General features: G+C 35.6%; 1 protein-coding gene across 5 annotated transcripts in view; it reads left to right on the top strand.

The window, feature by feature from the left end:
- Window positions 1-27,974, top strand: part of XRCC4 (X-ray repair cross complementing 4) — a 275,028-nt gene that overhangs the window by 105,766 nt on the left and 141,288 nt on the right. For all 5 annotated transcript variants that reach the window (XM_045999510.1, XM_045999511.1, XM_045999513.1 and 2 more), the window contains exons 4-5: window positions 18,246-18,412; window positions 27,436-27,588. In XM_045999510.1, the coding sequence (XP_045855466.1) occupies window positions 18,246-18,412; window positions 27,436-27,588 (320 nt within the window). The remainder of the gene's footprint in view (window positions 1-18,245; window positions 18,413-27,435; window positions 27,589-27,974) is intronic.

Below are 27,974 nucleotides of genomic sequence, written 5' to 3'. Positions count from 1 at the left end.
TTTGTATTTAAGTACCAAGATTATGGATAACATTGTAAGGAAGGGAAGGAATTTGTAATTTTATGGTATTTTGTAACATGTCTTGTTTGTCTTCATATTTTTAGTTTTAGCTAAGAGGAAGTTATTCATAGAAAGAAAAACATATATTAAGAAAAATGAGAATTTAAATGTGGTTTTCAGTCTTTCGTAGGTATTTAGGTCCAGGAAATGGCTATTAAAACCAGTTTAATTGTTACATTTGACAACCTCAGAATTTAAAGTAGGTTGTGAATTTCTGGCCCAGATCTGTTTGGCCCAGATGTTGCTAAGATAGACAGTTAAAAGTGAAAGTCACAGTTCATATGTTAAACAAATAGGAATTTGTTTTTGAGGTAACCAGTCCAATAGATAGTCATCTCTAGAAAATTATTTCTAGATTGTAGAGCCAGGTTGGTCAGATTTCTTAAGATCAGTAAGAGGAGGTATATGTATAGATGCCCTGTGAGGATGGAAGTATGTTAGGAATATCTGTACAGATGAGAGTATTTGGATCAAGCATAAGGCAAGGACAGATTGGAAAACCACTTCTTTTGTCCACAGAAGAGGTGGTTTTCTAGCTCTTGTGGTAATACCTGGTTTTTAGCTCTTGTGGTTGATATATGATGAACTGAAATCTTAGCTTTGTCCAGTTTAAGAAAACAACCTAACCTCATGGGAATGTCTTTTATCGCTTAAAATCACCACTTTAGTAATTCTAATGAGATATGGAATGTGACAATTCCTGTCCCTTAATACAGAGAATCCCTTTGGGAAGAGTTTCTGTTAAGTCATTTCAAAAGCGGTCAGTCATCCCCATGATCAGTCCTTATGTAATTTATTTATTTATTTAGGCTTGTGCCTTGATCCAGTTAATAATGATTGGGTGGCAAATCTGGGTTTATCCAAACCATGAACTTGTAAATGCTTGCCATGAACTTGTAGAAGTTTACTTACCCAGGTTAAAAATTAAATAAACTGGTTGGAACTACCTTTCCCCAAAGGAGCTCTGTATGTGACAGGCACATCAGGCATCATGGCCTCCTTCTTCAGTTTATAACCAAACATTGATTTATAAAATTACAATAATTTTTAACGAGTTTACATTCTGTAGTTTTCTGACCTGGTAAATTAAGGGACTGCTTTTCTTCCTACCTTAATATATTATAACCATGACAGTAAGTGCAAAAGCATTTCTTGTAGTTGAGCATAAATCTTTGATCTGACCTTTTGAGTCATACGATCAAAGAAGAGTTACCCTTTTAAAAATTTTATGAAATACTCATTTTGCATCTGACATTATTTCCCCATGGATATAACTCTTCATATAACTGTGTATCTCAGTGTATATTATGTTTTCGGATTGCCACCCTCCTTTCCACTGCTCCCTCGCTCTAGTTTTAGGGATTTATCCCTTAACACCCCATTGAATAAATTGAGATTACTGCATTGTCATAATACAGTAACTGCTATACCATTTGGACACTTTTGGCAATGACTAAGTGTTCCCATTTGAGAGCTGCTTTGTAAGAAACAGTTCACAGAGTGGAACTGTAGTATGCCAAAATAGTTGATTTCTTTTGGACTTAACTGAAACTAGGTTTCTGCTTTTAATATTTGCTAATGGCAAGGTGCTATTCTGTAACATGACTTATTTACATAGTTACCACAAAACACTTGATAGTTCATGCAGTAATGACATTATTTCATTGAAAACAGTAATTTTAATACTGCAGTATTTCAACATTTTTGTCTGGCTACATTTTCACTTTGAGCTTTTAAAAGTTGAAAATTCATGCTTGGGATATGATGGTTTATCTTGATTTTTCTGAAATTAATTTATTCACCGTGTAAACCTTATAAAATACTACTTTCTTTACATTTATGCAAAACGGATACTCTGTTTGACGTATTTTTGTATAATGTAGATTGCCTTGTACTATACACATGGTAGGAGTGAAAAAATATTTAATCAAATTTCAAGTTTTTATGTAGGATTCTTACTGACTGCACTTCATATATTTCTTCTATTATTTTAGTCTTAGATCCATAGAGCTCAAAATCTGAATTTATTACTATTAGCCCTAGAGAGACTTCTTATAGTCTTAGTGCTTATAGTATTATACTGTCTTAAACTGTTATATTATTTTAGTCTTAGGTCCATAGAACTCAAAATCTGAATTTATTACTCTTAGCCCCAAAGGACTTCTCTATTAACTGACATAATGCCTGAAATTTAGTAAGTACCCAATAAATGTTACTTACTATTAAAAAAAGTTGTGGTATAATTTGGTTTATTTCATCACATTGATGGAATATAGTCTCTTAATATTTATTATTTTGAAGACATTAATTTATTGATTTTTGGTACCCAGCATTATGATAGAAATCCAGTGCCATTCTGTATCCTGATCATTCACATATAACCTGTTTCAATGCTCTGGAATGTTCTAGGATTCTCTTTTCGTCCCAATCTGAAATTTAATGTTGTTATATCTTGATCAGAGTCTTTTTTTTAAATTCCGTGTGCTGGGACCTTAGTAGGCTCTTTCTGTCTGGAAATTTCAGTTCATCTGTTTCTCCTACTATTTAAATTCCTTTTCTGTTTTTTCTCTTTTGGCTATTATATGGATTTTAACTGATCTTTTGGCTAACTCTATTATATGGATTTTCACTGATCCTGTAGTGTACTTATCCTCTAATTTTCTTATAATTTCTCTCCTGTTTTCTATCTATTTCTCTATTTGTGTGGCATTGTGTGTGTGTGTGTGTGTGTGTGTGTGTGTGTTATTTGTGCAGCCCAGAATTTTATTCTTTTTTTTTTTTTAAAGATTTTATTTATTTATTTGACAGACAGAGATTTCAAGTAGGCAGAGAGGCAGGCAGAGAGAGAGGGGGAAGCAGGCTCCCTGCTGAGTAGAGAGCCTGTGGAAAAAAGTTAATTCCTTATACAATAATTTGAAAATGAATAATTCCAAACAAAGTTCCTAGTATTTTTTTGGTTGCTTTTTTGGTTTATTTTTGGCTTGTCTGAAATTCACAGTCAAAATTCCTGGAATGTGCTTGGCAAAATTAGACAATACAATATTGAGAAAAGGAATTATGAGATGGAATTTATAATCTTTAATGGTAAAACCTATTATAAAGCCGTAATAATTAAAAGAGTTCCTAGCACTAGTAATAGAATTGTGAACAATGGTATGGAGAGGAAACTCAAGAAAATACTTAAGTATACATAAAAATGTAGTTTCTAATAATCGCAGCATGTTATGTCAGTAGGGAGAGAATGGTTCACTGAGTAAATGGTGAGGAAACATTGCTTATGTATTTGGAGAAATAAAAATGAAAATATAGGTAAATCGTAATTTTCTCTGATTTGCAAAGACCTTGAAAGGAAACTATTTTTATTTTTTTAAGATTTTATTTTTGGGGCGCCTGGGTAGCTCAGTGGGTTAAAGCCTCTGCCTTCGGCTCAGGTCATGATCCCAGGTTCCTGGGATCGAGCCCCACATTGGGTTCTCTGCTCAGCAGGGAGCCTGCTTTCCCCTCTCTCTCTGCCTGCCTCTCTGCCTGCTTTAAAATCTAAAAAAAAAAAAAAGATTTTATTTTTAAGTAATCTCTATACCCCTTGTGGGATGAAACTTATAATCCTGAGATCAGGAGTTGCATGTTCTACTCACTGAGCCAGCCAGGCACCCCAAAGGAAACCATTTTTAGATTTGACTACATTAAAATGTAAATGCTCTATTAGTAATATTACCAAACCAGAAAATATTTGCAGCATTTATGACCAAGTATTGATTCACCCAGTTAATAAACATATTTTGAATCCCTACTGTGAACATGGGGAAGGGAGACAATAACCATTTATAAATAAAATGAATTAAGATAATGACTGCTAAGAAGATTGTAAGATATTGCTCTTAATAGCTTTACTATTGATATTTCTTTGTAGGATTATATGGAGGATTCTGGAATGCTTATATCATAGTTAGGGTAGTCAAGACAGTGTTTCCAGAGGTGACATTGAATAGAGTCTTGAATAAAATACAAGAGGAAGCTATGTGCATTTCAGGGAGGAGAACATGCAGGAAGAATATGGAAAGACTCTGTTAGTTTCCTGTTACCACTGTAGCGAAGTACTAGAAATTTAGTGGTTTTCTTATTTCTTTCAGCATCAAGCTTCTGTTAGCCTTCTTTGGCCTGTGTCCATATCATTCCAATCTCTGTTTTCATCATCACACTCTCTTTGCTCAATTTGATCTCCTGCTTCCCCTTTATAAGGACCCTTGTGATTACATTGGGCCCCCTGGATAATCCATGATAATAGCCCCATCTCAGGATCCTTGATTTAATCACATCCGCAAAGTCCCTTTTGCTGTATAAAGTAATATTTACAGATTCTGGGTAATAGGATGTGGGCATCACTGGGGGTCAGTTACTTATCCTACCATAGATCCTGTTACACTGTATTCATTTTTAGTTCTACTGTAACAAATAACCAGAAACTTAGTAGCTCAAAATAACATAGATTCACTATTCTATGTTTCTGTAGGTCAAAAGTCCCGTACAGTGGCATCTGGGTGGCTCAGTCAGTTAAGAGTCCATCTATTATTGATTTTGGCTGAGTTCATGAGCTTGGGGTTGTGGGATTGAGCCCTGCGTGGGGCTTCATGCTCAGCGTAGAGTCTGCTTGAGATCGTCTCTCTCCCTCTCCCTCTTCCCCTACCTCCTCCCCTACACTCGTGGGCTCACTTTCTCTAAAGAAAGAAAGAGAGAAAATAGAAAGAAAAGAACATCTTAAAAAAAAAAAGTCCAACATAGTCATCTCACCTAACTAAAATCAGTGTGTCAGCAGGATTATATTTCTCTCTGGAAGCTGTACAGAAGAACCCATTGCCTTGCCTTTTTTGAGCTTCTGGAAATCACCTACATTTTGGTTCATGGTCTCCTTCTGTCTTCAAAGCCAGCAATTTAGCATCTTTCTGTGCTTCTCTTCAAATTTCATATCCTTCTCACTGTAGCTGAGAAAGGAAGGTTCTCTGATTGTAAGGATTTATGTGAATAGATTGGGCTCATTCTGATAATCTACAATGATCTCCTCATCTCAAGGTCTTTATCCTTAACACATAAGCAAAGTCCCCTTTTCACAACAAAAGTAACATATTCACAAGTTATAGAAAGTAGGATGTAGACATTTTGGGGGTAGCACCATTACATTTGGGGGAAGCTGCCTATTACATATGGGAATAATTGACCTATTCAAGTGAGAGATGCAGCTAGAGAGGTACTCATAGGCCAGATTATAAAAAAGCCTTTTTGTCCTTTGGAGTATTTAAAGAGAAAATGGTTTGTAATAAAATGAGGAAACAGTTCAATGTTGTTCCAGAAAACTTTCTGTATCTGTGCTATCTGATATAGCTGCTATTAGCCACATGTCGCTATTAAACCCTGAAATGTGACTTGTATTATTGAAAAGCTCGGTTTTTAATTTTGGCTTATTTAAACTTAAATAGCTCACATGTGGCTAGTAACTATTGGAATCAGGACTATTGGAAGATACTACATATATTTTTGGAGAAATTTTGCTGTAACAGAAGTAGAAAAATGTACAGTAGCTAGAATTAGAAATGACATTAGGAGGTTTTGTTTTGTTTTTAGACTGGTAATATTGAAGCACATTTGTATTAATTATGTATTGTTGAGTAACAGATTATTACAGATTTGACAGTTTGAAACCGTGCACATTTATTATCTCCTAGTTTCCATGGGTCAGAAGTCCAGGCGTGGCTTTGCTAATAGGACTCCTGTGAAAGCTGTAATCAAAGTTTGGCCAGAGCTGCAGTCTCATCTCAAGGTGAAAGATCTGTTTTTAAGGTCATGTTGCTGCTGGCACAATTCAGTTCCTTGTAGCCTGTTGGACTGAGGACCTCAGTTTCTTGCTGGCTCTGATGGTTAACTTTACATGTTAACTTGGATGGGCTACAAGTGCCAGATATGGTGGTCAAACACTATTCTGGATGTTTCTGTGAGGAAGGTTTTGGATGAGATTAAAATTTTGGTCAGTGGACTTTGGGGACCGCAGAAAGCCCTCCAAATAAGGGAGGACCTCAGTCAGTCAGTTGAAGGCCTGAACAGCACAAAAGCCTGATCTCTCCAGAACAAGAGGGAAATCAGCCGAGAGATTTCACTGACTCTTCCTAGATTCCCAGCCTCCTGGTCCACCCAGCAGATTTTGGACTTACCTACCTTCATAATCATGTAAGCCAATTCCTTACAATAAGTCTTCCTACGTGTGTAAACATCTTACTGTTTCCTTGTCTTTGGAGAACACATCTAATGCACTGGCTGTTGGTTAGAGGCTTCCCGTGGTTTTAAGGTGATTATTTGTCAGAGATCACTCTCTGTTCCCTGTTGCATGGGCTTCTGCAACATAGCTGCTAGTGTCATAAAAGGAAAGACTCTATTAGCAGATGGATATTATCATCTTACATAGCTTAATCACTGAAGTGATCTGTGTCACTTTTGCTTTATTCTTTTGATTAGAAGCAAATCACAGGCCTTCCTACACTTGAGGAGAGGGGATTACACAGGGTATGAGTCCCAGGAGGCTGAGATAATCAGATGCAATCTTAGAGGAAGTGCTGTGTGCTATTTAAGCAGTCATTTTCCTGCATATAACCTTCCAATGGCTTTTTGTTATAATTGGAATAAATGCTCAACTTCTTACTGTAGCCTACAAAGTCCTGTGTGACCTAGTCTCCTGTCTACCTTTTCCATCTCATCTGCTATGTTCTCCCCCTGTGTTTTTGCAAGGTCTTGTTCCCTGACTGCCATATCCAAAGATATGCTGCCCTCCAGTCACAAGCAATTACCTATTTTATTTCCTTCTTTGATTCTACAGCTATGTGAAATTATAATCATTGTGTACCATTAACTCTTTCCAAGAGAACAGACACATTGTTTTCCTTTCCCACAGCAGTGTCTCCAATGCCTGGTATATAGTACATACTCAGAAAATCTGATAAATGAATGAATGAATGTATTTTGTGTTTCACCATGTAAGAATGGGGATACTAACTTTAACTCTCCCTAAACTTAATTCCTAAATAGTCTACTGTTGACTGGGAGCCTTACCAATAACATAAACTGTCACCTAACACATGTTTTATACTTTATATGTATTGTATACTGTATTACAATAAAATAAGCTAGAGGAAGGAAAATGTTACTAAGAAAATATTAAGGAAGAAAAAAACCATTTACAGGACGGTACTATAAAAAGTCCACATGTAAGTGGACCTGTGTAGTTCAAAACCATGTCACTCAAGGGTCAACTGTACCATACAAATAATTAACTCTGCTGTAAATTATGGAGTTTAAGTATTACTAGCTAAACAATATTGATCTCATCCATTGTATCAAATGTAGCACATGCATGCAGATGTTAATATTAGGGGCACCTGTGGGTGGGGGGCGTGTATGGGAACTGTCCCCATGTCCCCATTCTATTATTCTGTAAAACTGAAAGTGCTCTAAAAAAAAAAGCCTACTAACTTAAGAAAAAAAAAAAATGGGGATACTTATGTGTAATATGTAGCCACTATCCTTTTGCAGCTTTTAGCATACTGCAAAAAAAAAAAAAAGTAAATACTGCAATGCTCTGTTATCTATCCATACTCACTCACTAGACCACCCAAGTATAGCTGAGTGAACAGTGAATGTCTAGTGGAAAATGCAGGGAAGAGGTAGTACAGTAGTGAGGGGGATGAGCAATGAATTCTGTTTTGGCATTTACAGTTTGAGGTTTGCATAGGTCATCTTGCTGGCACCATTCCAAAAAGGAGTTAAATGTGTATGTAAGTCTGCAGTTTAGGAGAGGCCTCACCTACATATACATTTGGCAGTTTTCAATTTATCTGTAATAATGGAAGCTGTGATTGTGGATAACCCTATAAATATAGAGGAAAAAGAAAAGTAGGTGAAGAGACCATGCCAAGAAAAATTACCATTTAGCGTCTAAGTGGAAGACAGAAAAGCATATTGCACAGATGTGATTAGATAAGTATTAAGAGATTTAGAAGAGTGTCAGGGAATCCAAGGCAATATTTCTTTATCAGTACCTACTATCCAAAATGAAGTAACAGGTAAATAATACACAACTGCTGCTCTCTATCCCCTCCCCCCAATCCAGTTACTATAAAAAACCTTCCAGTTGATTCTAAATCCCCATGTAGTATAATTTTTCATTGTTAATTTTAACTCCTAATTAGGCTGAGATAAATCTGAATTTTACTATATTTCTCATGAACCAAAAGAATCATCATCTATTTTAAGAGAGTAGTGGAGTGAACATTTATAGTCAAAGTAAAAGTAACTTCTAAGATTCCCTTACCGCATAGGCTTTGGATTTTTTTTTGTGAAGGATTCTCTGACTTCTACCAAGTATTTACAATTATGAGGATCAGAATAAGAATTCTTAGATGGTATTTAATATATTAAAGCACATAACATGGCCTTAAAATTCTAATAATTTTGTTAGCACTCTAATTTGAGATCAGAGTATTTTTCACTTTTAGATTATTACATTTAGATCCTACAGGATCTAAAATATACAGAGCCTTGCTTGATCATAAAATCATCTTGAGATATTTAAACTTTTTTTTTTTATGAGCTGTAAGAAATTTGGACAAGAAAATAGTGGAAAAGGTGAGATTAGTGGTCTCATACTATATGTAGCTCTTTTATCTTTTTTAGAAGAAGTCCTTATCAGTATTCTTTTCTAAGTTCTACATGTCTTAGAAAGAAATGTTACCTGTTGTCAGCCTCGAGAAATTACTGCGTCAGGAGATATATTTATAATGTTATTTATTTAAATATGAAATAAACATTTCAACAGGCCACTAACCCGAAGAGTTCATGATACATATCTCAGTACAAATATATTTGATCCAAATTAATGAGCAAGTGATAATTGAAATAAGTAGGCTAAAGTAATACAGTTTGTTCTCTTTTTTTATTACAAAACTTGACTGATTTCCTATAATTACTGAATTTTGTAACTGTGTATTATAACGGCTAGGTATATGCAACTATGTATTTGTCTAAAATAGGAAAAACATTCTGTATTATAAACTATAATGGGCAGGCTTTACTTTTTTAGTGTTCACATATCTAGATATAGCTGAACTTTCTTCTGATAGGAATAAATTAAAAACACATACTGAGAAAAATGAGTTCCCCTCTGCTGTCATTTGCCTAGTAATAACAATCAAGATATCTTTATTTCTCCTTTTCATTTAGCTTTACATTTTGGTTCCCAGGACAGTAGCAAAGATTAATTCTGCAAGGTTTATTTAGACTACTTGGATAATATATCAATACTCAAATTCTTTAATTGATTTTTAATTCATATTCTTTTTTTTTTAAGATTTTATTTATTTATTTGACAGACAGAGATCACAGGTAGGCAGAGAGGCAGCCAGAGAGAGGGGAAGGGAAGCAGGCTCCCGGCTGATCAGAGAGCCAGATGCGGGCCTCGATCCCAGGACCCTGGGAGCATGACCTGAGCCGAAAGCAGAGGCTTTAACCCACTGAGCCACCCAGGTGCCCCTTTAATTGATATTCTAAGGAGAATATCAACTCACACTATGATAACTCTCCCTCCCCAGAAACATTCAGAAGGGCCACAAACAATCCCCCAGGAATTGGTTAATAGTTATTCATAGTGTTTATTTTGTATAATTTACTAATGCTATATAGTTTCTTTAATTTGGTCATTCCAAAGAAGCTGAAAACTGAGTATATAATTTTACAGCGTTCTTAAAAAAAATCTGACAAAAAGTAATCTGAGTAGGTTTTATTAAACATATATATTATCATAGTATCAAGTGCTGATACAGTTTCTTAGCATGCATTTTTTTTGTTTTAATTATACTATTCAATAAGAAAATTTTGTTATATTCTATTTTTTTTTAAGATTTTATTTATTTATTTGACAGACAGAGATCACAAGTAGGCAGAGAGGCAGGCAGAGATAGAAGGAAGCAGGCTCCTTACTGAGCAGAGAGCCCAATGCGGGCCTCCGTCCCAGGACCCTGGGATCATGACCTGAGCCGAAGGCAGAGGCTTTAACCCACTGAGACACCCAGGTGCCCAAACTTTGTTATATTCTTATACTATTTAAAAATATTTCTTAATTTGTATTCAGAGCATCAGGGCCCAATTTTTATTTGTTTGTTTGTTTTTGTTTTTAACTGGGCTCTGCTCCCAGTGTGGAGCCCAGAGTGGGGCTTGAACTCACAATCCTGAGATCAAGACCTGAACTGAGATCAAAAGTTGGACACTTAACTGACTGAGCTACCCAGGTGCCCCATTGTCTCAGTTTTTTATTTGCTTGCCCCATTATAGTTACATTCCTTTATTAATAAGGATTATTCAAATAAAAAATTGAAGTCTCTGTGTAGTGCTTAATATTTATATAGAGCTGTGCAAGTTACTGTCTAGGCGGTGGAAGAGAAATACAAGGTAGACCCTCTGATCTTAAAGAGCTAGAAATTTAAAAGACTACATTTCTGAAACAACCAGAGGAAAATATAAGGAGGATGACAGGAGGTAAAAATTGAGAGACAAACTCTGAAATACTAAGAATAGAGAGGTCAGTATAGACTAAAGTAGTTACAGAGAACGTGACCTGGACTTTGAAGTGGTAAGGAGGTATGGTATTTAATCTTGGACTTAAGAATTGACAGATATCCAGAATAAACAAAGCATGGGCACCAAAAAAAAAAAAAAAAAGAAAAGTTCTCTGAAATTGAGAATTTTTAATGCAGGTCAGATTTTTAAAATGCTATTATTTGCTTGTTTTAATATCTAAAATTATGACACTTTGGAACCAACTAGTGCAAACTCCTATGATTATCAACATTTAAAAGGTTAATTGTTCTCAACTTTTTTACACAGAAAAATAAAGATGTGGTTTAAAATTTTAGGTTACAAACGGAATGAAGTGCCTAGTATAGGTTTATGTACTGAATTCTCTGTAAGATCCTGAGAACTGACTACAAAAAGAAAGAAATTTTTTTTGTCCATGCCTCTAAAGGAGAGACATGCTTTCAGGATGCCTTTAATTTCTGGTTTATGATTCTGGTGTACCATTTGAAGTCCTGATTTTATAGTGTAGATTATTTTGAAATTATAGAACTAATAATTAAAGAAAAATGTGCTAATAGTCTTCTATATCAAACAAAAAGTTAAAGTTTTTAAAACCATGGCATCCATACAGTGTGGCTTTTTGTAAATTTTCTTTAAAAAAAAATACTTTTAAAAGATGCCTCTTTTTATATGTGGGCTAGTATAAAGATTTGCTGGATATGAGGTGCCTAGGTGGCTCAGTTGGTTAAGCATCGGACTCTTGATTTCAGCTTAGGTCATGATCTCAGGGTCATGAGATCGAGCCCTGCCATCAGGCTCTATATGGGGCATGGATCCTGCTTAAGAATCTCTCTCTCCTTCTCTCCCTCTCTCCCTGTGCCCCTCCCCACTTCCAACACCCACTCCCCCTCCCCCAGCTCTCATGCTCTCTGTCTGTCTTTAGGGAAAAAAAAAACAAAAAACAGGGTGTCTTGGTGGCTTCAGTTGGTTAAGTTTCTGTCTTTTGATTCAGCTCAGGTCATGATTTCAGGGTCTTTGGATTGATCCCCCGTTGGACTCTGTGCTCAGCACAGTCTTCTTGTCTCTCTCCCTCTGCTCCTCCCTGACCTGTGCTCTCTCTTTATCTCTAAAATAAATCTTCTTTAAAAATTGGCTTGATACAGGTTAGAGTGCAGAAATATTTTATGTTTCTGACTTCATTAGGTCTGATAAAAGGCCCTAATCAAAGTTCAGTGCATATGTCCCCTTACACCTTCAATGATGTGGAAAGGCGGGAACAGCAGGAGTGAAAGTAGAAGGGAGCTTTATGTTGTGGCTCTGAACTGTGTTTTACAGGAAGGGTGGTCCAGCAAGATGGTCAAGTAAATTTCCTTTCTTGTATTGGATTTCTAGATACTTCTTGTATATTTTTATTGTTTAGAATATCATGTTCACGCCCATTAAAGGACCAAAAACTAGTGAATATAATTAGGAAATAGAAGCAGAAAATAGTTGCCTATTCCTAAGAAGAAATGACATTTTAAGTTTATTCTATAGTGACTAGCCAAGAGATTTAAGACTTGTCTTTTGGAATTTGAGTATATAGGTTTATATGATATTTTGAAAGAAATTGCTTATTGGTGATTTAGAATTGGTTCCTTCTTCCTTTGCCATCTAAAATAGATGAATAGGCAACTGGACTTAATGCTTGTCTGTGCATTTGTATTTTACCAATTACTTTATTCAGTATAAAAGTGTGATATGAATTCATTATCAATTTGGCATTGTTGAAACTTCCAAATAATGAAAAACTCTTTTCTTTTTAAAAATGTCTTCGTCAAAGCTGCCTAGCAGTTGTGATGAGAGAATAGAGTCATTTTGTAGATTTATGTTTTACTGATAACATAATCTATTATACAACAATAAGCTTAATTTTTCTTCTATTTATATCAATTCACAGTTATATTCTATATATTCTGTAGGTGTTCCTTAACTTTTGTGTGTATGTGTTTATACTAAGAAAAGCTTCAAAAGGTAAATGCTTAGATTTATTTTTCCCCTTAAATTTACTTTCAAATTATATATTCTTTATACACATAAACCTTTCTTTTTATATGTGTGTATATATATTTTTTTCTTTCTTTCCTTTTTTTTTTTAGAGTGTGAGGTAGGGAAGGGCAGAGAGAGAGAGAGAGTCTTAAGCAGGCTTCTGGCCCAGATTGGAGTCCAGTGTGGGCTCTATCTCATGTTCCTGAGCTTTGACCTGAGCAGAAATCAAAAGTTGGATTCTTAACTGGCTGAGCCACCTGTGCACCCCAGATAAACTGTCTTATTTAAACCGCTATGCTTTTAAAAAGACTCATATTTAGTTATATATGAAAACTGCAAATGTTTTAGGCCATTTGAAGTGTATGAAAAATAAATAAGTAAATCAAAAATGACAAATAGTTTGAAATAATTTGAACTGAATAAATAAAACTTCTTAGACTTTTCTAGGTTTTCATTTGGTAAACATTGCTTAAAGTGCTTGATTTTGTTTATATATATAAAAGCCTAATATAATTGGGTGTACTCATTGAAATAAAGGACAATTTTTCTTAGTCTGATTTCCCTGTTGATAAGAAATAGGAAAAGGTGAGATAAAACAGAATTAAACAGACATATCTGCTTAGATCTCAAAAACACACAAAATACATAATTTTTTTTTTTATGGCAAGGGCAGTGCTATTCAGCCCTCTAAAATGTGCTATAATCCTGGAGAATATTAATATTCTTTGTTTTCTTTTACATTTTAAGTGAGTGTCAATAAGGCTTCTTATTTCCTAGGAATCATCAGTAGTTAAGCCTTTTGGCAGATTTTTTATAGTATTTTTTTAAGTTTTTATTTATTTATTTGACAGACAGAAATCACAAGTAGGCAGAGAGGCAGGCAGAGAGTGAGAGGGAAGCAGTCTGTCTGCTGAGCAGAGAGCCCAATAAGGGGCTGGATCCCAGGACCCTGAGATCATGACCTGAGCCAAAGGCAGAGGCTTTAACCCACTGAGCCACCCAGGCACCCCAGATTTTTTTGTAGTATTAAGTAAGACATGAACTTCATTTTCTACCTGAAAATTTAAAGTAAATTGGTAACCATAATTTGTCCAGAAAACTTTTGTGAGGTTAAACACCCAAATGTTGCTAAATTATGCCTAAATGATCCTAAAAATTCCTAAATACCCTAAGTATTCCTAAGTTATATAAATTAATTGAAATGTCTTATAAAATTCCATGTAGATTGCAAATATCAGGTTTTCTCTTTACTGACTTTCAGCTTTATTTCTAAATTGACTAATAGGAATTTTTCTCAGAATTATCAGTCACCATTAAATATTTCTCAGTTTGAATAGAATATATTTATAGAAATAATCTTTCAAAAGCAAGACATTTTAGAAATGTTTCTATTAGATGAATACTACAGTAGAAATTACTGATCTGGAAGCCCCAAAAAACAAAAAGAGCAAAAAACCTTCAGTTTTGCTCTCAGTTCTGCCACTCAATCAATATTATTAGAGTCTCTCTTAAGAATTACATGTAGGCATTGAATGTGTAAATTGCTCTGGAGAGGATAGACATTTTAACAATGTTTATTTTTCTAATCCATGAACATGGAATGTTTTTCCATCTTTTTGTGTATTCCTCAATTTCTTTCATAAGCGGTCTGTGGTTTCTTTTTTTTTTTTTAATATTTTATTTATTTATTTGACAGAGAGAGAGGTCACAAGTAGGCTGAGAGGCAGGCAGAGAGAGAGGGAGAAACAGGCTCCCCACTGAGCAGAGAGCCTGATGCGGGGCTCGATCCCAGGACCCTGAGATCATGACCTGAGCCGAAGGCAGAGGCTTAAACGACTGAGCCACCCAGGCACCCCCGGTCTGTGGTTTCTAGAGTATAGATCCTTTACCTTTTTGGTTAGGTTTATTCCGAACTATCTAACGGGTTTTGGTGCTATTGTAAATGGAATTGATTCTCTAATTTCCCTTTCTGCAGTTTCATTGTTAGGGTATGAGAAAGCAACAAATTTTTTACACATTGATTTTATATCCTGCCACATTACTGAATTGCTGTATTATGTCTAATAATTTGGGGGTGGAGTCTTTTGGGTTTTCCACTTAAAGAATCATGTCATCTACAAAGAGAGTTTGACTTGTTCTTTACCAATTTGGATGCCTTTTATTTCTTTTTGTTGTCCGATTAACAAGGCTGGACTTCTAACTATGCTGAACAATAGTGGGGAGAGTGGGCATCCCTGTTGTGTTCTTGACCTTAAAGGGATGATAATGATATTCACTGTGAGTTTTCATAGATGGTTTTTATGCTATTGAGGAATGTTCCCTCTATCCCTATTCTCTGAAGAGTTTGAATCAGGAATGGGTGTTGTAAAACTGGACAGCTACATATAGAAGAATGAAGCTGGACCATTCCCTTACACCATGTACAAAGGTAAACTCAAAGTGGATGAAAGACCTCAATGTGAGACAGGAATCCATCAAAATCCTAGAGGACAGTATAAGCAGTAACCTGTTGGACGTCGGCCACAGTAACTTCTTTCAAGACATGTCTCTAGAGGCAAGGAAAACAAAAGTGAAAGTGAACTTTTTGGGCTTCATGAAGATAAAAAGCTTCTGCACAGCAAAGGGAACAGTTAAAAAAAACTAAGAGGCAACACACAGAATGGGAGAAGATATTTGCAAATGGCATTACAGATAAAGGGCTGATATCTAATATCTATAAGGAACTTCTCAAACTCAGCACTCAAAAAAGTAATAACCCAGTCAAAAAATGGGCAGAAGACATGAACAGATACTTCTCCAAAGAAGACATACAAATGGCTAACAGAGACATGAGAAAATGTTCAACTTCATTAGCCATCAGGGAAATGAAAATCAAAACCACAATGAGATAACCGCCTTACACCAGTTAGAATGACAAAATTAACAAAACAGGAAACAACACATGTTGTTGAGGTGTAGGAAAAGGGGAACCCTCCTACACTGTTGGCGGGAATGCAAGCTTGTACAGCTACTCTGGAAAACAGCATGGAGGTTCCTCAAGATGTTAAAAATAGAGCTACTCTGTGGCCTGCAATTGCACTACTAGGTATTTACCCCAAAGATACAGATGTAGTGAAAAGAAGGTGCACATGCACCCCAATGTTCATAGCAGCAGTGTCCATAAGAGCCAAACTGTGGAAGGAGCTGAGATGCCCTTCAACGGGTGAATAGATAAAGAAGATGTGGTACGTACATACAATGGAATATTTTTTAGCCATCAGAAAGGGTAACTACCCACTGTTTGCATTGACGTGGATAGAACTGGAGGAGATTATGCTACCTGAAAGGAGTCAAGCAGAGACTGACAATTATCATATGGTTTCATTTATATGTGGAACATAAGCAGTAATACGGAGGAACACAGGGGAAAAAAGGGAAATTTGAAGGGAGAGAAATCAGAGAAGGAAATGAACCATGAGAGACTATGGACCCCAGGAAACGAACTGAGGGTCTCAAAGGAGAAGGGAATGGGAGAGGGGCTAACAGGGTGATGGGTATTAAGGAGCACACATGTTGTGATGTGCACTGGGTCTTATATGTAACTAATGAATCTTGAACATTACATCAAAAACTAATGATGTACTATACAGTGGCTAACTGAACATAATAAAAAAAAGGTAAATTATGTGTAGGTTGTGAACCTAATTCTTCCTCTTGCTAGTTTTTAAATTTTTATTTTTTTATTATTTATTTTTAAAGACTTATTTATTTAAGAGAGACAGAGAGACTGTGTGTAGGGGCAAGGGACAGAGGGACGGAATATCTAAAAAGATTCCCCATGAGCAGGGAGTCATACGTGGACCTCGATCTCACAAGTCATGAGATCAGGACCTGAGCAGAATCCAAAAGTTGGATGCATAACTGAGCCAACCAGGTACCCCAGTAGTTTTTTTCTTTTTTTTTTTTTAAGATTTTATTTATTTATTTGACAAAGAGATCACAAGCAGACAGAGAGGCAGGGAGAGAGAGAGGGGGAAGCAGGCTCCCCGCTGAGCAGAGAGCCCGATGCGGGGCTCGATCCCAGGACCCTGAGATCATGACCCGAGCCGAAGGCAGAGGCCCAACCCACTAAGCCACCCAGGCGCTCCCCGACTAGTTTTTTAATTAGGTTATCTTCTTATGTCAGGACATAGCATAATAGCATAGCATAGCAGGATTTTGGCTGTATTCCTTCAATATATTAGATAATGATTCTGAACTGCAGTTTATGAAGTGGATATGATAGTTTCATTTTGGTGATGATTAGATGAGTTGTATGTGTGTTATGCCTGAGTTAAATTTCAACTGTGAGATGTGGTAACTATATACTAATAGTTATCATGTTAAAAGTCTTATATCTTAGGTGTTATAATAATTTTAATGGTAAGGATAATTATGATTGTGATTAAATCACTGTATTTCATTATCTTTATCTGCTAAATGAGGAGAACTGGTATCCCCTTCTAAATTCCATGCTATAAATTCCATACTATAATACCATATTACACTATTTTATTTTAAAGTGCCTTCTAGTAGAGTATGTATTTTTCTAAGTCTTACCTTTACGAAGAAGTAAGTAGTGTACAAACTTGACATTGGACAGTATTATTTGTAATTTATTTGGTTTTTGATACAGAAGTAATTACTGAGTGGTGCCCCCGGATTTATCAGTTTCCTAAAACCCTGTATTTCTTTTAACTATTGCCAAAATTTTCCTTTCTTCAGAAATAGATTATGTCACTTATTCTCTGTTACCGTCACTAGTAACAGAAAGTACCGTTAAAAATCTTTGTGTATATGGATGCCTGGGTGGCTCATTTGGTTACACCTCTGCTTTCGGCTCTTGTCACCCTCTCAGGGTCCTGGGATCAAGTCCTGTGTCGGGCTTCTTGCTCGGTGGAGAGTCTGCTTCTCCCTCTGCCTGCCGCTCTCCCTGCTTGTGTTCTCTCTCTCTCTCTGACAAATAAATACATTTTAAAAATCTTTTAAGAAATCTTCGTGTAGGGGCGCCTGGGTGGCTCAGTGGATTAAGCCGCTGCCTTCGGCTCAGGTCATGATCTCAGGGTCCTGGGATCGAGCCTTGCATCGGGCTCTCTGCTCCTCGGGGAGCCTGCTTCCTCCTCTCTCTCTGCCTACCTCTCTGCCTACTTGTGATCTCTCTCTCTGTCAAATAAATAAATAAAATCTTAAAAAAAAAAATCTTCGTGTATAATTCCTTTTCTTACTCTGAGTAGTGACTTAAATTAAGTTGTACTAAACAAATGGTAGTATGCTTATATGGTATTTAGTTGTTTTCTTCTCTGCTAGTATGTGGAAAAGTGACTTAACACTTACACAAATTATTCTTGAGTTACATGTTGATTTACATGATAAACTTCCATAAGAAGGTAGGACGTTGCCCCGTTTTTCTTCTCTGTATTTATATCTGATAAATGCACTGTATTTGAATCTTATGTTTTTTTCCCACTCAGAAGATCCCACTGGATCTTGATATTCTCCCCCAAACTAATAATGTTTTCCTTTCGTTCTAGTTTAGACTTGGTTCCTTCAGTCTAGAGAAAGTTGCAAGTCCAGCTGAGGTCATTAGAAAACTTATTTGTGATTGCCTGGATACCATCACAGAAAACCAAGCCAAGAATGAGCACCTGCAGAAGGAAAATGAAAGGCTTTTGAGAGATTGGAATGATGTTCAAGGACGGTATGTGCTAATGTTCTTGTATTATAAAAACACTAAGGTCTCCTTATATTGTTATAGACTGAAGTTAATGATTTGTAAGTTTATTATATATGTAGACTAGCATATATTAACATAAAATCTTTACTTAGTATGATTAAACCAAACTATTGGTCATTACTATACATTATTGGAGTATGTTAACACTTTTAGGTCATTAGTATTTGGTGGCATCATCAAACTAATGAACAAAAGGAGTAATCAGGCAATGAGAATCAGGAGCCACTAATATTAATCAAAATTTAGGAAGTTGATAGTTATAAGACTTAATTACCTCAAATTATAGGATTAATAATGAATAAAAAGGTACACAAAATGTAAATATGCAAGTTTATTACTTATATGGACTCTTTATGTAAATGGTAGCTATTTCAGATGCTGTGTGCTTTGGATCCTGATATAGACTTATTTTGCTCATTGAGAATTCATACTACCAGCATTTTAAAAAGATGATGTAATTGTGTTTACTAGATAAGACATTTGGAAGCCTTTATTTTCCTGATTTTGCCTCCTTTTTTTTTTTTAAATGATGAAGAACGTCACTTTACTTCTTATTATGCATTTTTTCACTGTACCATAATCTAGGCCAGCCCAGGGTGTATTTTTTATTACTCTGTTATGTAAAAGATATTTGAAGGAAACAAAGTGGTCTTTTGTGACCATTTATATCTCTACAGAGACATATAACATATGCACATGTTGGTACATACATACATGGCAACATCTGAAAGAGTTACATGGAATGTATATAAAATGATAATAATATTATAATTATATCCAGTATGTCCGGTGGACTTTTTATAACCAGTAACTCTAAAACATAAGAACAATTTTCCAACTTAGGATCTTTTTAGGACATATCTTAAGATTGTTTTATATGGATTGGTGAGTAAATGTGAGAGTATATGAAAAAGGTTAAGTGTTTACCACTATCAATCTAGATTTGTGAAAAGGGTGTTGACCAGAAGGAATTATGTTTCTATATATCCAATTACATTTACTAATGTAAGACATGTAAACTTAACACCTAAAACCTGACTATATTTTTTTTCCATTTTATTTATTTTTTCAGCGTAACAGTATTCATTCTTTTTGCACAACACCCAGTGCTCCATGCAAAACGTGCCCTCCCCATTACCCACCACCTGTTCCCCCAACCTCCCACCCCTGACCCTTCAAAACCCTCAGGTTGTTTTTCAGAGTCCATAGTCTCTTATGGTTCGCCTCCCCTCCCCAATGTCCATAGCCCGCTCCCCCTCTCCCAATCCCACCTCCCCCTAGCAACCCCCAGTTTGTTTTGTGAGATTAAGAGTCATTTATGGTTTATCTCCCTCCCAATCCCATCTTGTTTCATTTATTCTTCTCCTATCCCCCTACCCCAAAACCTGACTATATTTGACTCTTAGTTATTATATTAAGAAAGTTTCTTGTTCTCTTTTATCTCTGAATTAACTTTTATCTCCAATTGTATAAAAATAATGAGACCAAATCACAACTGTGTAAATATTAGGAAACCATAGGGAAAAATAAGTTAATTTTTCTCTTCCTCTTTCTCTTTAAAATCATGTTAGTATGAATCAATATCAGATATCTGTGCTAGAAAGCATGGTTTTGGTCTTCATGTGTAGTTTGGATATGCTTTTCTCTTTTATATGTGAAAGAAATCAAATTAAAGGAGTTGTAGTATGGCCGTGATAAGCCATTATATTTAAAACTCAAAATACCCTCAAGATGATAGGAAATTTGATCCACAAATTGCCCACAAAAATGCAGACTGGGTACTTGGTACTTGAACAAATTGCTTTAAAATGTCTGCCAGAGGTTGAAAGAGGTGTTACCTCATCAATATTCACCACCACTGCCTTTGACTGGAAAGCAGCAGGGAACAAAGATGAGACAGTGGAGACAAACGCACCCTGTGCTGTAAAACAGTGGGGGAGGGCTGTGTATAATATGTGGCCCCCAGACGCTTGATTTACTATTCCTGAACTGTCCAGAAAGTGCTTTTGCATTATTGTGGCAAAATGTTTCCTATCTGACCAGAAGTACAACCATATCTCTCATCGCCAGGCTTATTATGCTCCAGCTATTCTTTTCTTGTAAATACTGGGTCACATATTTTCTTCAGGGGTTGGCAATGTGTTCCATTGTGCTAGCCCCCAAGCAGAGGACAGTGAGCCTGCTCCAGAGAATTCTATGCTCTTGATTGTATTCCACATGTTAGATTAGTTAGCTCTATTTTCCAAATTTCCCAAATGGGTTTCTTTCCTATCACAGGAGAAGGTGGCCATTTGAAGGAGCTATAAATACGTCTTGGTCATGGCCAAGCAGTGCTTTCTCAAATGTTCCCTCCCTAGAGCCTTAGGATGGTGGAAAATGAGCAAAGGATTTCTATCTCCATCTTCTGTATGGCAGTAGTACTGATGAAGAGTCTTTAGGGAAATTAGAAATAGGACATGAGCATAGTGAGTTAGGTAACTGCAGACATAGGAAGTAGAAAATCATTAGAGTGGTGGCCATCTGTTAGGCCTGGCCACAGCTCAGTTTCCTGGGCAGCCTCTGATACTCTTATATCAGTGTCCATCCATGTCCATCCATGCTCCAAACATTTCTTTCCCGTCATTGTTTCAGACTGTGTATGTGACAAGGAATGACTGGCACAAAATAGATGGTGAGAATTCCCTTAGAAGCTATGGTGGATATAGGTCCTAAATAAAGGTGATACACAATGGGATATTATATGAGCAAAACCCAGCCATATACGCATGTGCTTGTACCATGGAAAATGTTAATGATATGTTAAGAAGAGAAATGTAGTTAACAAAAAGAGGAATAGCATGCCAGTTTTGCTAAATATATCTTTAGATAGAAAATATCTAGAGGGAGAAAATTAAATGTTAATAGTGTATGTCTGGAATTGTAGATTAAATTTCTTTTTTTACTTTTTGGGAGTTTTTAAAATATGTTTTATAACTGAAACGTGTATAATTATAATCAGAACCAACTCTAAAACTATTTCCATTTGGGATGACAGTGGAGAATAGATGAAGTTTGAATAAGGAATGAATTACAGTATGAGTAAAAAATGAGCTTTCATGTGTAGACTTTTAATATTTATTTGCTGTTACTTTTTATTAACTATTTAATAATTGTGGTCTTAGCTCTGTTTTGAACAAGTGCCATAACTGGATCCATTTAATTTTGTATAGTTCAGGTGAAGGAGAAAACATTAGAAATATTGTATGTGAATCCTTAAGTTATTAGCTATATTTGTTTCACTTGTTTTTCCTATTAAGTTTCAAATACAACTCTCGAGTTCCGTATTCCTGAATAGGTCTTTTGTTTGCATTCAGACATCAAGTTATAAACTCCAGCTTTATTCTGCGTTAAAGTTCTTAAACCTGTAACTGGAGGCAGTTTTCAGCGGATTGAATTGGGTTGACACTCATGGAATCATTAGAATAGAAGAGACCTTGAAAGCTCTTTTACTTCATCTCTCTGCCTTCAAGCTAGGATCACATTTTATCCAGATGAATTCAGTCTGATTTTTAAAGACCTCAGGAGATAGCTTCAACTCCCCTTGGTAGCCCATTATAGTGTTTAAGAACAGTCACAGTCAGAAAATTGTTCCTTCCATTTCTTGGTAATCTGAGTCCTTCATGGTATAGTTGAAGGCCATTTCCTCTTGTTCTGTCGTCAGAGAGGATGAAGAACAGCTGTTTACCATCTTCGTCAGTACTTAAAGCCTTATTAAATCTCTTTACCTCTGCTTTCTTTTCTAGTTCTTTGTAGCATTCTTTGTCTTCTGAACTCCATTCACATTTTCTTTTGCTGTACATCCCTGACCTGGATATAAATTTGGCCAGAGCTGATTGTAAAAAGGTTACTGCATGATTTCTAAGCACCACTTGTTCACATTTATGTATCTGATGTTTTATTTTGCGTTATCTTTTAATCTGTTTTAGATTGTATTATATTGTTGCATGAAATTGCCTTGTTTTTGCTCCTGCTCCTATTTTTGTTATTGTTTTTTGATGTTATTCTTAGACTCTTTGTTTTCCTGCATAGAAGTATTTTATTTCTAATATTCACTATTTCCATACTTAGTCTTTATCCTTTTAATTTTTTTAAATTAGTATTCTTGTGTCATAATTTTAGATATGTTAGTCCTAGGATACTAATTAACCTTAACATTATTGTTCTGTTGTCCTAGTCACTGTTGAAAGGATGAAGCATCATTAGCCCTTTCCTGTTTGATATTATTTATGTTTTCATCAGGTTTGACTTTTGCCTTGGAGATGATCCTTGGACTAGTTGTAGTCTAATCTAGTTGTATGTTAGTTCTCCTTTAGTGTCACTGACTTGACAGTGAATCCCATGTTTCTCCTTCACTAAATGGCCTCATCTTCTAATACCAGTCTAGTTCTTTCAGTGAAAGGTTGGCAGGAGGCAAGTAATAATGGAAGGCCTTGTAGCATCATAATGCTGTAAGAGAGGATTGACCTTAAAAATGGGGGAAGGAGAGAGGGTATGTGCTATGGTGAGTTCTGTGAATTGTGTAAGACCGATGAATCACAGACCTGTACCCCTGAAACAGATAATACATTATATGTTAATAAAAAAATAGGGTAAGGAAGATGGTATGTACTTCTTAGCTGCTGAATATTTAATAGAAGAATAGAAGAATCCAAATTCGTTGATAAATTAATAATTGAGAATAAATTTTTGTCCTGTTCACAATAATACTCTGTCCAGCCAACCCCTACTCCCTAGCTTTGTCTAGGAAGTGTTAACCAGTTTGATAGTTGGAAGTTTTATTGCAAGAAAATCCTAAAAGTTTGCTAAAACCAAGCAAGGTTAATTCATAGGATGCCATTTATTCTCTTGTTTTTACTCCTATCACAGACATGTTACCTTCGACGGTTTAGTTGTGATACCAGTTATTAGGATTAACAGTATTCTTTAGACAAATTACGTGATACTTTATTTTGATATTTATTTTCATTTATGTCCAAGTGTTGTACCAAGTGTTAATTTCAATAAAGATTTTGAAATTTGCTTGGTAGTTGTTAAGTGCACATAATCTTTCAATTAAGAATTATTGAAGTGATTTATATGGAAATTAAATACTCATTTAAATCAGATAAATAGCCAAGTGGTTAATTGTTCCTAAAACTTTATATAATGTGCAAGATTTTTATTGTACATTATAATTGGTTTTTATTTACCTTCGTGTTAAGTATTTTATAGTATACTAAAGTATTTTGGTGGTATATGTATTCTGTTCATCTTTTAAAATTTTTCTTACTATGTTACATTAGAAAATAGTACAAGAAAATGAGATATAATGTTTATATAATACTTGCATCTGAAATAAAAATACAGTGACATATCTATGAGGTCCATCTGGTCCAATGTGTCATTTAACGCTCTTGTTTCTTTATTGATTTTCTGCTTGGATGATCTATTACTGAGAGTAGCATGTTAAGATCCCCTACTGTTAATGTATTCATATCAATATGACTCTTTATCTTGATTAACATTGTCTTATGTAGTTGGCTGCTCCGGTATTGGGGGCATAAATATTTACAGTTGTTAGATCTTCTTGGTGGATAGGCCCTTTAAGAATGATGTAGTGTCCTTCTTTATCTCTGAATACAGTCTTTCGTCTAAAATCTAATTTATCTGATATGAGAATCGCTACCCCAGCTTTCTTTTGAGGCCCATTGACATGAAAGATGCTTCTCCATCCCTTCACTTTCAGTCTGAATGTATCCTTAGGTTCCAAATGGGTCTCTTGTAGACAGCATATGGACAGGTTCTGTTGTTTTATCCAGTCTGCAACCCTGTGCTGTTTTATGGGAGTGTTTAGGCCGTTCATGTTGAGAGTGATTATTGAAAGATACGTTTTTATTTTCATCATGTTGCCTGTGACATCCTTGTTTCTATAGATTGTATCTGTAAATTTCTGTTCTTTGGCACTCTTGGGTTTGTTCTGCTTTTATAGAACCCCCTGTAATATTTCTTGTAGTGCTGGCTTGCTGGTCACATACTCTTTTAAACCTTGCCAGTCTTGGAAGCTCTTTATCTCTCCATCCATTTTGAATGTCAACCTCACTGGATAAAGTATTCTTGGCTGCATGTTCTTCTCATTTAGTGCCCTGAATATGTCTTGCCAGCCCTTTCTGGCTTGCCAGGTTTCTGTGGACAGGTCTGACATTATTCTGATGGACCATTCTCTGTACATAAGGAATCTCTTCTCCCTAGCTGCTCTCAAAAGCTCTTGTCTAAAATTATGATTCATCAGTCTTGCAATCAAGTGCCTCTAGGTCTTTCTAGATGTCTATACTGCCTAGAGCCAGCTATACTTTCAATGTCATCCCGATTAAAATTCCACTGGCATTTTTCAAAGAGTTGGAACAAACAATCCTAAAGTTTGTATGGAACCAGAAGAGACACCGAATTGCTAAGGAAATGTTGAAAAAGAAAAACAAAACTGGGGGCATGTTGCTTGATTTGAAGCTTTACTACAAAGCTGTGATCATCAAGATAGCATGGTCCTGGCACAAAAACAGACACATAGACCAGTGGAACAGAGAAGAGAGCCCAGATAGGGACCCTCAACTCTATGGTCAAATAATCTTTGGCAAAGCAGGAAAAAATATACAGTGGAAAAAAGGCAGTCTCTTCAATAAATGTGCTGGGAAAATTGGACAGCTAAGTGTAGAAGAATGAAACTCGACCATTCTTTTACACCATACGCAGAGATAAACTCGAAATGGATAAAAGACCTCAATGTGAGGCAGATATCTATCAAAATCTTAGGGAACATAGGCAGTAACCTCTTCTACACTGGCCACAGCAACTTCTTTCAAGATATGTCTCTAAAGGTAAAGGAAACAGAGAAAATGAACTTTTAGGACTTCATCAAGATCAAAAGCTTCTGCACAGCAAAGGAAACAGTTAACAAAACAAAGGCAACCCACAGAATGGGAGATGTTCGCAAATGACAGTACAGACAAAGGGCCAATATCCAAGATCTATAAAGAACTCCTCAAACTGAACACACACAAAACAGATAATCACGTCAGAAAATGGGCAGAAGACATGAATAGACACTTCTCCAAAAGAGACATACAAATGATTAACAGACACATGAAAAAAATGTTCATTATCATTAGCAATCAGGGAGATTCAAATTAAAACCACATTGAGATACCACCTTACACCAGTTAGAATAGCCAAAATTAACAAAACAGTAAACAACAAGTGTTAGGATGTGGAGAAAGGGGAACCTCTTACACCGCTGTCTGGAATGCAAGTTGGTGCAGCCACTTTGGAAAACAGTGTGGAGATTCCTTAAGAAATTAAAAATAGAGCTTCCCTATGACCATAGATTTTTTTAGAAGCTGAAGGGGATGAAAAATGTTGCTGTTAAAATGGTGAGTAGCTGTTAAAGGAGTGAAAAATAAATTCACAATCACTCATTCTCTTTATAAGGTGCCCACATTAACTCACTTTATTAATTTTCCTAATAGCTTCTCCACATCCGTTGAATGCCCAACACTGTGTTAGGCACTGAAGATAAAGCAGTCAATAAAACACACATGCTCTCTGCCCTTATGGAGTTCACAGCCGTGGCAATGATTATACTATGAGTGCTGTAATTGCTCCCAGAAAATATACTGGTTTTTGTTCTTTTTCATTCCATAAGAGGCACTAATTCTTTGCATCTTTAGATAAGTAGATTGTTGAAAGCATAGGGACATGTATACTAAAGGTATCAAATGTTGACATTTTTGTTTATAATTTTTCAATGAAAAATTCTGCATTTCAAATACTATGAAATATATATACATAAATACATATGTAATGTAAATGCTAGAATACCTGTATAGAACAACAAGTATGAATAAACAGTAAAGAGAAAACTGGGCAGAGCAAGGCTACATTTAAAGGAATATTTTATATGGAATAATTTATATTTGAATCTTTAAAATACAGGTTTAGGGGCACCTGGGTGGCTCAGTGGGTTAAGCCTCTTCCTTTGGCAGAGGTCATGATCTCAGGGTCCTGGGATCGAGCCCCGCATCGGGCTCTCTGCTCAGCCGGAAGCCTGCTTCCCTCCTCTCTCTGCCTGCCTCTCTGCCTACTTGGGTTCTCTGTTGGTGAAATAAATAAATAAAATCTTTAAAAAAAATAAAATAAAATACAGGTTTATTCATGGTTCATGTGTATGTGCATATATCTTATATATACAGTCTCTGCTTGTTGGTTCTCTTTATATCTGGGAGGATAAAATCCATATCATCTCTTGTCAGCTCATTTGAACATTGTAAAAAGAGTGATAAATGATAGAGAAAATTTTATGTTTTGTCTTATATATCTATAATTGAGGATATGTAGTCTTTCACATTTGCTGCTTCATTAATCTCTCTTTGGAAATTTCAAGTTGGATACTTTCATTCATTATATAAATGCATACATGAACGTGTGTATGTGGTGCTGAAGATAGAACTGCCTAAGTCATGTTCTTGCTGTGGAGCAGTTCATAGTCTATTTAGGGAAAACTGATGAGGTAAATCACTTAATCACAAAACAAGATCACGATTGCTATTACAGTAATATTAGCCAAGTACAGAAACATAGGCTATAATTACTCTTGTGTGAAATTTCTCCCATAAAAATACTCTTTTGGAAATAAATGATTAAATTTAGGCATTTAGATGTTTTTAAAATGTATTTGGGTATCGTTTTCCAAAACTGATCCTTATCTCACTGCATAAATTACTAACATTAATAAACAATAAATTCTAATTGTTTAATTATCTGTATAAAAACTTTAAGTCAATGAAAGCCTATAAAAGTGATTTTTAATTGTATTTTCCTTGAAAAGTTTTTTTGAAATCATCTTCAGTATTGCTTTGAATAATAGTAATGCTAAAAAAAGCCTGCATGATTTATTTTTTTGTTTATTTACATTTTAGATTTGAAAAATGTGTCAGTGCTAAGGAAGCTTTGGAGACTGATCTTTATAAACGGTTTATTCTGGTGCTGAATGAGAAGAAAGCAAAGATTAGAAACTTACATAAGTCGTTAAGTGAAGTTCAAGAACTGGAAAAGAACATTGAGCATGAAAGGTATTTTGAGTTGTCTGTTTTGAGATGGCAGATACAGAAATTTAAATGGAATTTTTCCCCAAACTTAATGAAAGTTAGGTGCCATTTTTAGTAATGTGAGATCATTTGATAGTCTGGGGTTAGGTGTTGTGGCTGTTGGATGCAGTGGGCTGGAAAAGTCTCAAAGTGTTCTCTCCATGTCTGCTCACTGTCATAACTACACCTAAATCTTAAAACTGGTTTTTTGTCATATGTGGTTTATCTAAGTGTTATTTGTGCAATTCATAGACATCATTAAAAACAATAAAAACTTTATCTTCTGCAAAACTGCAGAGTTGAATACACATTTGTAATATTGGGTCTGAGGAGTGGTTAATTTTAGAATCAAGTGGTTCTGAGAGTGGATG

This window comes from Meles meles, chromosome 3, assembly GCF_922984935.1.
Source record: "Meles meles chromosome 3, mMelMel3.1 paternal haplotype, whole genome shotgun sequence".
Taxonomy (NCBI): domain Eukaryota; kingdom Metazoa; phylum Chordata; class Mammalia; order Carnivora; family Mustelidae; genus Meles; species Meles meles.
Note: the sequence above shows the minus strand (reverse complement) of the source record. Positions and strands in the feature narration are given on the sequence as shown.